At 42.4% G+C, this 10430-nt stretch overlaps 1 protein-coding gene across 2 annotated transcripts in view; it reads left to right on the top strand.

The window, feature by feature from the left end:
* The window catches only part of DENND5B (DENN domain containing 5B), a 106538-nt gene that overhangs the window by 71098 nt on the left and 25010 nt on the right, over positions 1-10430 (top strand). For both annotated transcript variants that reach the window (XM_018570646.1, XM_018570638.1), the window contains one exon: positions 9637-9768. In XM_018570646.1, coding sequence (XP_018426148.1) covers positions 9637-9768 — 132 coding nt within the window. The remainder of the gene's footprint in view (positions 1-9636; positions 9769-10430) is intronic.

Raw genomic sequence — 10430 nt, 5'->3', positions numbered from 1 at the left:
ATCCTGGGAGTTAACTTGGTGCTGTGGCTACTTTACAACACACACAAAGTCCATGGGGAACAAAAGTAGCCACCCTCCAGAAGGAAGGACAGTGTCAGCACCAATTCAGAGATGATTTGGAGGATCTACAGTCGAGTAATAAACAAATGAGATACATTTTTGTTAGGGCTGTTACTGATTAAAATTTTCGTGTTCGATTAATCAAAATTTTTTTTTATTCGATTAATTTCGATTAATTATAACGCACATACAGATCCAACTACATTGGCCTATACACATACAGCACAGCAATGAAGTAATAAAATGAACTAGGATCACACTAATCCAGCACGTTATTATTCCGAGTTGCCCCACTCAAGCAGCGGCCATATTGAGTGGGGAACCTGAGATTAATAACGTGCTGGATTACTTCATTGCTGTACTGTATGTGTATAGGCCAATGCTTACTTCAGAAATAATGATGCTATTAATCATACATTTTCATATCCTCCTATTTTATTATACTATTAATTAGTGTCGCGCTTGGCTCCCTATAGAGTAAATCTATTTCCTCAATAATGTATCACTCTAGGCATACCGCTGTTCCACATTCCTTCAAAAAACTTCTGCTATGTGCCGCCAGGGAAGCTGTGATTGGCTGGAAGTGACAATGACTGAAGTTGAAATACCATAGGGCATGGAAGAGCAAATATTTTGTATGGGGTCATTCCATCATGCGGTGCATAACAATAATTATGATGCGCAAAGTGCATTAACCCCTGGCAACCGCCACATTCTGGTCTATTGGATTACATGAGACAAATTTTTACTTGTTGATAGAAGTTCCTGTACTTTGTTCTTATCAAAGAGTTTGTCGCCCTCTCCCATGCTCCCCTTCCCTGTCTGGAGACCCCTGCAGTGTGTGTATTTTGCTTTTTTTTATAGTTACCTTTTCCTTGTGTCTTCAGGCCAGTCATGACATAAGCGATGTCCTCTTGCTCTATTCCCCCAGACGTGGGTAGTCCTCACGATCACGAGTGGCACTGAGTGGCACACAAGTGCAGCCGGCCCAAGTGGCTCCGTCGGCTAATGAAGGGAGGGGGGAGGAGTTCGGTGACGTCACGGACATCGACGTCACCAGACTCCTCCCCCTTCCCTTCGTTAGCCGTCACGGACATCAACCTCACCAGACTCCTCCCCCCTTCCCTTCGTTAGCCGACGTTAGCACTTCGTTAATTACTGCAGCCCTAATTTTTGTTAATAGGGTACTTAAATGCACTTTTAAGATTTGACTCCTGAGTTTAGTGTCACTTTAAAGCCCAACCCCACCAAACCTTTACTTGCGGATAGAGCAGAGAAGGGTTAGAACCTCTGTCTGGATCTTATTGCAATCTTTGTCTCTATTGGATGGATTTACCCTGCTTTCCTGCCAGGACAGGTAGTAATGGAAAATCGCTTCTGTGGTGTCACAGAGCAAACACATTTGTATTAGCATAAGGAAGGGATAGAGTTTCTGGCCAATCTTTTTTCCTGTCTGTGTCCTGTCCCGGTGAAGCTTGAGTAGAGATGTCACCAGCACAAGAATTCCATATTGGTGCAAATCCATTTTATTGATGGCACTCAAACGAAAAACACTTTCAGGGCCGCGCAGGGTCTCCATCAGGCTTAGAGATGATCTCTGAGCCTGATGAAGGGGACCGTGCGCGGCCCCCGGAAGCGCTAGTCGTTTGAGCGACATCTATCAATAAAATTTACACTGATATGAAATTCTCGTGCTGTGACATCTCTATTCAAGTTTTACTGTGAGCGGCACCATCTGCAGTCATTACGAGCACCCACTACCCTTGGGATATCCGGTAAGGAGTGCTGTAAGACATATGGACACTGTTCTGTCCCGGTAAATATCGCAACCCCATTTCTCGTCCTGGTGTAACAAGGAGCGAGGAAAACTCTCCAACAGGGGTGACTGTCCGAAATAAAAACTTGATAGAAATGTCAACTCTCTCCAAAACTTTAAAAGAAAATTTGGCCTGATTACAAAGTTCTGGATGTGCATTTGGCTGTAAAAGAATGATTTGCAGAATGATTTGCAGAATGATTTGCAGAATGATTTGCAGAGCTTCACCCTCTGCCCTGGAATAAGGAATTGTCCTCTTATTATTGTGATATGTAATGAGATACAGTACGTGAATGCCTTCGCTTTTATGAAGGCTTTATTGTGCTATGCACTGATTTTGGTTGGAGGGCTTTGTGATTTCATTAGTCCCATCTCGCTATAACCTGTATGGTTATACTGTCTCTATACAACATTTACTATGCTGTAAACCAAGGGGATCTTTTATTATATCACTTTTTATTCTGTAATAAAATCACTTTTCCCTAAACTGCAAACAAAAGACTCCTTTCACAGACCCTTTTTCCTTTTTTTGTTTATGTATGGACTGAAAGGTGATCTTCTGAAAATGTCCATAATTTCATTAGCGACACAAGATGGAGGCTGTAATGTCAGGGTCATTTTGCATCAAGTTAGATTCATAATGAGTTAGGATTTCGTAAATTGATTTTTTTTTTTTTTCAGGCTCCTAATCTCCATATCCCTTCTTGCCATCGACTTGTCTCGGGTTTCCATGTTAAATGTACTAATCTAAGCCCTCTTTCTCCATAGCTCATCTTGTAACGTACGCGGTTGTGGGACATTAGTGCGGCCAGCCATCTGCCCCGCGTCTGGCGAGGAGGAGAGGGGGAATCCTCTTTGTTTAGTGGGAGGTTAAGGTCACTTTTGTATCTGCGAGCTTTAGCCACAGTCTGGCGTCTGCTGCTGCAGCTGCAAACCTGGACTGAAATTCAATGATTGATTGTCTCGCCTTTATCCCGAGCCAAGGAAGCTTTTCACTGGCCAGATACAAAATGCTAGCACACAAAATAACGCCTGCACAGCAATGATAAATCAATGCCTATTACTGTGCAGCGTGTTTAAAGTAAAACTTGTCACAAATATTTTATTCCAAACTGATATTGGGGCGGAATCAGCAGAGGTTACCTTTTTTAATTAGTTTTCTATTTTTAAGCCATTTTTGCCTTCTCTTCACCTGGTGATCCTGCCGGCAACACACTTCCTGTCCTAGGGTCACAGCACTCACTCACTGTACAGTACCTATGTATAGAAGAACTACAGAATACATCCCCCTCTCCTACGTTAAATCAGAGACGGTGTCCTGTAGTCCTTAGAGATGCACTATATTGGCAAAAGTATTGGGACACCCCTCCAAATCATTGGATTCAGGTGTTCCAATCACCTCAATGGCCACAGGTGTATAAAATCAAGCACCTAGGCATGCAGACGCTTCTACAAACATTTGTGAAAGAATGGGTCGCTCTCAGGAGCTCAGTGAATTAGAGCGTGGTACCGTGATAGGTCGCCACCTGTGCAATAAGTCCATCCGTGACATTTCCTTGCTACTAAATATTCCACGGTCACCTGTTAAGCACTTGGGAACAACAGCAACTTGGCCACGTAAAATGACAGAGCGGGGTCAGCGCATGCAGAAGTCGCCAACTGTCTATATGGTGGTATATTTAAAGAGGAACTCTGGAGCCTGTGCCCCAACAAAAGGCAGGCAGAGAGAAAGGATTAGTCGCTATTATTGACTGTAGTCACTCGGCAGATGATATTTTCGTGAATTGTCTCGCCATGCCTTGTTCTGCACTGTCTCTATGTGGAGATGGCCATCTTGGTAGAGGCAGGGCTTTGCTTCCTCAAGTCAGAGCCCCCAGCAAAGAGAACAGTGAGCATCACAGTGGTCACCAAATCTCACTTCAAATCTCCTTAGCCTGGCAGTCAGAGGCAGCAGTGCCCAACGCTGGCTGTACACTGATTTGGGCAAAATTTGACCAGTTTGTGGCCCCCTTGGGACCCCATACCCGCTGCCTTCAAAACACAGAGAGGGTAATCAAAACACAGAGAGGGTAATCAAAACACAGAGAGGGTAATCAAAACACAGAGAGGGTAATCAAAACACAGAGAGGGTAATCAAAACACAGAGAGGGTAATCAAAACAAAGAGAGGGTAATCAAAACACAGAGAGGGTAATCAAGCGTTTTTTCTCATTCAGCTTGAGAGGTAAAAACTATCAGTATATAGTCAGCCCTAGACCTCACCCTGCAGATATACAGCTATCAGACTGTAAGTACTGGAGTGTCTTCATATATCAGGAAGTGCCCTGTGTTTTTGCAGGAGGAATTAAAGACGAAAGGTAATTTTGTTTTATCGGTACTGCTTACTTTAAATTAACATTTACATTACATTACAATTAACATTTCTAGATGTTCCCTATAATATAGCAAGTCTTTACTTTTTGAATTTAGACCCACTTTAACAGACCAAAGGGGCCAAATAGGTGTTCATTAATTCCCAGAGACTGCAGAATTCTAGAAGATGACCTTCTGTCTTGCAGCCCTGGAAGTCCCTGGTTCGAATTCCAATAAGGACACAATCTGCAAGGAGTTTGCATGTTCTCCCTGTGCCTGTGTGGGTTTCCCCTGGGTACTCCGGTTTCCTCCCGCATTCCAAAGACATGCTGGAAGATTAATAGGCTCCTCTCTAAATTGGCCCTCCATAGTATACATGTTTAATGGGGACCTTAGACTGCAAGCTCCTCAAGGGCAGGCACTGATGCGAATGTGCAGTATGTAAAGTGCTGAGTAAAAATTGTTGGCACTATATAAATGCCTTAAATAAATAAATAAATGGCTTTCAATATGCAAACCAGCTTGTTTAAGGAATTGTAACGATTTGTACGATGTCACAGCATGGCGCTAATTGCATGTAATGATAAAGGGTCACGTCATAATTCTCAGCTGCTAGAAAAGCACATTGCAGTCTGTTTCGTGTCTGCTGGCCAGCTTGTCTTCATCTGGGTGACTTTTTCCTGATGTGCAATGAGGGAATTATTTGCTGTGATTGCTGTTGTCATTTGCATGCTAATGAGCTAGTTTATCCAGAAACCAACATGCTTAATTCACTTGTGTTCTCTGAGTGTTTAAAATTCTGTTTGCATGTTTAGTATTAGCATGAGGATAAAAGAAAGTCTGCATGAGCTCTTTGTGCTTCTCTGTAAAGTTGTCACAAACATGAGCGATTCCAGCTAACAATCTAATACAATAACATAAGCTGTTACCTTTTCCGTCAAAGCGGTGATTCATCTCATACATCTTTAGATCCCAGAAATAAACTGTTTCCCCACACGTCCCTCACCTTTTTCTATCCCTTCCGGTGATCTTATTACTTTCCCCTCCCTGCGACCAAAGTGGATGTCCGGGCATTACTCAAATTTACCCCCACTAGGGCATGCCACAGCATTATCTTATTTTTACCTTGTTCGTGTAGTGTGAAACTCTGCAACATCATCATAAGGCTTGTAAAACTGCAGGGGCAGCTGCTTGGGAGGCCAGCCACGCCCCCAGAACTACATCTCCCAACAGCTCTTTCTGTACACATAGTGTGTGGTCAGGTTTTGGTAGTCAAGGCAGCTGCATTGCTTTGCTGGTAAATAAATTAATGTATGCATTTTGAAGCCTGACAGAGAAGAGCAGGGGGATAGGCAGAGTTTTGTAGTCAAGCAGGCAGGTGTTGGTTGTGTTATAGTTCAATGCAAAATCTAATAAGCACTCTCATTGGAGAATTAGAGAACTTTACTTACAGTTCACTTGCATGTTTTGTTTTGTTTTTTATCCTAACCGTAGGTCCCTTTTAATGACCCTTTTAACCCGTGATAGGTTTCGAATACTGCAGCACAAGCTGATCACCACTGTGGCCACATTGGATGGGGAAAGTCACAGGTTGCCTGCCTAGTGATGAGCATATCCTCTTGTCCCCGAGTCACCCCTCCCTCTTTACTTCGGTCACTTCAGGCCATGAATAGTGCCTATTGTGTGCTGGTCTGCTGGGTGCAGTGAACAAACCTCATACTTCAAATTGTTCTCCAAAGGAATTTGCCAAATTCCAGCGCCGACAATCTGTCATCTCTGCGAGCCGAGCTTCCCGCTGCCGTCCTGTTCTGTCAGTGCGCTTCTTGTCATTAACTGCCACTTTATTCTCTAATGTTTCTATTCTTCAGTATGTTTGCTATCCTATCTTACTGTATACAGTTTTCTTTCTGCTGCAGTTTCTTTACCAAAGATCCTGTCGGTAGCAGCATTTCCTGTTGCAGGCTGACAGTTGAGCCTCAAAATTATTATTATTATTATGGATTTATATAGTACCATCAGTTTGCACAATGCTTTACAAAATATGGCGGGACTGTACAGTTGCAATACAATTTCATACAAGAGGATTAGGAGGACTGTGCATGAGAGCTTACAATCTATAGGGCAATTAACAGCAGCAGCTATATAAGCTCTTTCATTTGGGGGCCTATTAGGTCTATCACGTGTGTGGGGTTTTGGCATGAGGATAGTCGTTGGCAAGCTTTGTCCTCCAAGGCAATATGTGCAAGGAAAGATAACGTTGCCTGAAATGTCTTAAACTGGATCTTTCAGAAACTTTACAAGTCCAGAGGAATACATTCCTGGCATGTCACAATAAAGATCAATAGAATTGGTTGGGTTTTTATTAATTGAAAAAGCGCCACCTTTATCATTACAAAGCTGTCCTGGAGCCTCAGTCCAGTGACTTTGCCTAGCCTGTTAGGATGTCGTCACTCTACTGCAGGCCGGAGAAAGCATTTCCTCAGTCTCCTCTCTCCCAGTGATGAAACTGCAATATTGTCACTTTGTCACACATCACAAGATGAGAGGCTACTGCAGAAGGTAATCTGTGTCAGACATTTGTGGGTACACCCAAGAACTGCACAGACACCGGGATTTACATGATTGTGCCATCTCTGAGCTGCCATCTCAATCCAAGAAGTAGATGGTGACCCTGTATGATGCCTGAACAAAGATTGCTCCGTCCTTCTGGAAAGAAGAGCAAATGAAGGCATTGTCAGGGGGAGTTATGTGAGCTCTGTGAGGTAATAAATACCTGGAAGTGTTACAGTTAGCATGAAAAAATATTACTGAGACTGTCACCTTTTAAGGGGTTCCCAGGGCATTTAATGCAGTCGGTATTCTAAGGCACTAAGCTGCAGTAACATTTGGATTTTCTTTTTTTGTGAAACTGTTCAATGAGAAGCATTTCTTTTATGTTCATGTAGCATGTTTTTTATTAACTTTAATGGGCTAAAATCCGTACCATCCAACCAGAATCACCCCGAAAGCTGATTGGCTCCTGTGGTAAATGCCCTTTTTGGCATTGCACCACTGAATGTTCCACATGACACTTTGTTTTATGTTACATTGTATGTCACTGAAATAAACCCATTGAAGAATTCTGTTGTAGCAAAGACAGATTCCTTCAGAAAGTATTGTTTCCTGTGTACGTGTCATTGTATCTCTTTTGTGTTGGTTTCCTTTTGCGTTTGTTTGTTGCATTCATGCTGTGTTGTTTTTTCATTTTGCTTTTATGTATTTACGTTTTTTTTCTTTTTTTTTTTTCTTTCCTTTTAATCTGGATCATGTGCATGCCTGCTTGTCTCCTTCTTCTTCTTCTTCTTTTTTTTTTTTTTTTTTGCTTTTTCTGTCCCTCTTGCTGTGTTGGGTCTCCTTTCTTTTTTTTTTTTTTTTTTTTTTTTTTTTTTTTTTTGCTTTTTCTGTCCCTCTTGCTGTGTTGGGTCTCCTCGTAAGCCATGTGAGGAGGTCCTGATCCGTCAGAACTCTATGGCATTCTGGGAGTGGGATGAGGGCTTCCCCGCTCCAACTCGACCTCCAAAAAAGTCCTTCTCTGAGTGCTGTCTGGTATGTTTGCTTTACTTACAGCTGCCTCTTGTGTTGCTGCACGCAGTCATCCCTGAACCTTCATTGTAGTCCCGCTGTATAGATGGGCACACAAAGCTTTGTAGTCTAGAAGGCTTTGAACCTGCTTCTCATGAAAGTGTTTTTTTTTGTATTTAGCTTTTGTAAAGCCTTAGTCATACATTGCTTTGTCCACCTCTGGAAAATAACTACTGCAGATGTGTTGTATTTATTTTAGGGAGATTTGATGTGCTTTTTGTCTGTGCAGGCTGTGCAGGCTGTGGCTATGTTTCTGTCTTTTAAATTTTGGGGGGAATGCACACAACACAAAGGTTAACCATAATAGCAAGGCTTGCCTCCTAACCGTCACTGAGTGTCTTCACTTGACAGGTGCTGAAGCAGTGCACTTTGGGGCATATCAAATTTAAACACGAGGCAGAGAGGCTACATGGCTTGCTGCACACTAAGGGGTCTACACTAAGGGGACGGCCCACACCGTTTTTTGGTATCAAGTACAGATATTTAATTTTCGTACTCGCCGATACTGGAATTCCCATTATGGAAGCTGGACAGCATGTAATGACTCCCTGCCAGGCTTCCTGAGTAGCCAGAAAGCCAGCTCCATGCTCCCTCGTCACCCGGTGATGAGGTAGCATTGAGATGGCTTTTTTGCCAATCAGGAAGCCGGGGGGCGGGTAATGACTCACTGCCCGGCCTCCTCATTGGCTGTGAAACCAGCTCCATGCGTCCTGGTGCCGAGTAATGACTCGCTGCCCGACTTCCTTATACTGGAAGTTCTGGTATGAGGAGCATTTGGGCGAGCACGGGTACTCGCCCAAATACCCATATTGATATCGATGCATCCCTAGTATTTATAAAAAAATTCACAAAACCATTCATCTTGTGAAACTCCATTCAAATTTCTTCTGTGCTAATGGAGGCAAAAACAAACGTTCTTAGTATTTTTTTTTATTTTCAAATTGTATGTAATATTAGGAAAATACTGCATTATGGCCACTAGATGGCAGTAAGAAGCATAGGATAGAATTTTATTTTCTATGCTCGTCTGCTCCATCTAGTGGCCATATTGCAGTATTTCAATTTTCATGGAGTTTCACAGGATGAATGGCTCTATGGATTGTTTGTAAATACACCTCTTAATGTATATAAACTGGAGCAAGGAAACCTAGTTCAAATTGGGGCAAGAAAAAATTGGGCAGGGCTGACACCACTCCACAAATATGCTGTCCACTCTGTCCACATAATGCTGTGTTCAGACCACTACAAGACTTCGGAGCAGAGTTTATTTCTGGCAGATCATCAGGCATTTTTCTGCACTTGTTGAGTCTTTAAAGTGATAAAATATGGAGAAATCTGGATGTTTTTGCAGACATGTACTGCAATTGTTTTCTTATTTTGCCTTGACATACACTTTAGAAAACTGATCAATCACCCCACTGACCAAAGGGGCGCATAAAAGAGAAAAGGCGGGGTTAAGCTTGGCTTACATTAAAAGTCAATATTTGCACAAAACTCCAGCTGTCCACATCTCTGGGTTTGCTGATCATTTTTATTAAAGGTTTTCCTTGAAGTTAACCTTTGCTTATGTTTGCTTCCATTGGTTTAAATTCCCCAGGTTCGTGGAAGGTTTACGGTGTTTCCTTGCTCCTGTTTTATGCATTATTCCCCATGTGGAAAATCTTAGGAGGAACTTTGAAAACGCCCAGAATCTTTCGGATAACACAGTCTGGAAAGTGTTGGAGGGAGAATGCAGGAAACAAAGCAGAATTCTCCTTTAACAAAGTGTTTGATCTTTTTTTCCTATAGAAATATATGCAAGAGGCAAGAAGCCTGGGCAAGACGGTGAGACAACCAAAACTCTCTGATCTTTCACCTGCCGTCATAGCCCAGACCAACTCCAAGTTTGTTGAAGGGTTGCTGAAAGAATGTCGGATGAAGGTAAGTTCTGAATTTTAGTGAATGTTATCATGTCAGTGTAAACAATGTTGTTGACATGTTAAAGCCCAACTGAAATTTGAATCAGCTATATGCTTTCCACATCAATTTATGTGTCCAAAGTCTTATAGTTCATTTGTTTTTTTGAATCAGCCGCAGCCGAGTTGAAAAGCATGTCCCCTACCAGCTTACTGCAGAGAAGGAGCCTTGGGGAATCTAGCCACCGAACAAGATGTAAACAGAATTTCCTTAGCAACTAAATACATTTAGTTGCTAATGACATTTTTCAGTGTCTTCATGTCTATCCAAGCAACTGGCAAAATATATATATATATATATATTATATAGGCTGGTAATGATTAACATTTTCCTGTTCGATTAATCGATTAATTTCTATTATAACGCACATACAGAGGGGGGTCTCACCAAAACTTTGAGGGGGCCTCACCAGGGTAGCAGGGCTCTGTGGGGTCTAACCAGCCTTCTTAGAACAACAAGAGGGCGCAAAACTAGGTCAACTGACTGCCTGGACCGAACATATCAGGAAGGTGACCGGAACAATAAATATATATGTATAATGTACTTACTTATGTGGGTCTGGGAACCAGATGTGAACCGGCCTGTGAGGAGGATCAGGATGTCCAGAATGTATGTTGAATGGCGGC

Source organism: Nanorana parkeri, unplaced genomic scaffold (genome assembly GCF_000935625.1).
Source record: "Nanorana parkeri isolate BGI_ZX_2015 unplaced genomic scaffold, ASM93562v1 scaffold38, whole genome shotgun sequence".
Lineage (NCBI taxonomy): Eukaryota > Metazoa > Chordata > Amphibia > Anura > Dicroglossidae > Nanorana > Nanorana parkeri.
Note: the sequence above shows the minus strand (reverse complement) of the source record. Positions and strands in the feature narration are given on the sequence as shown.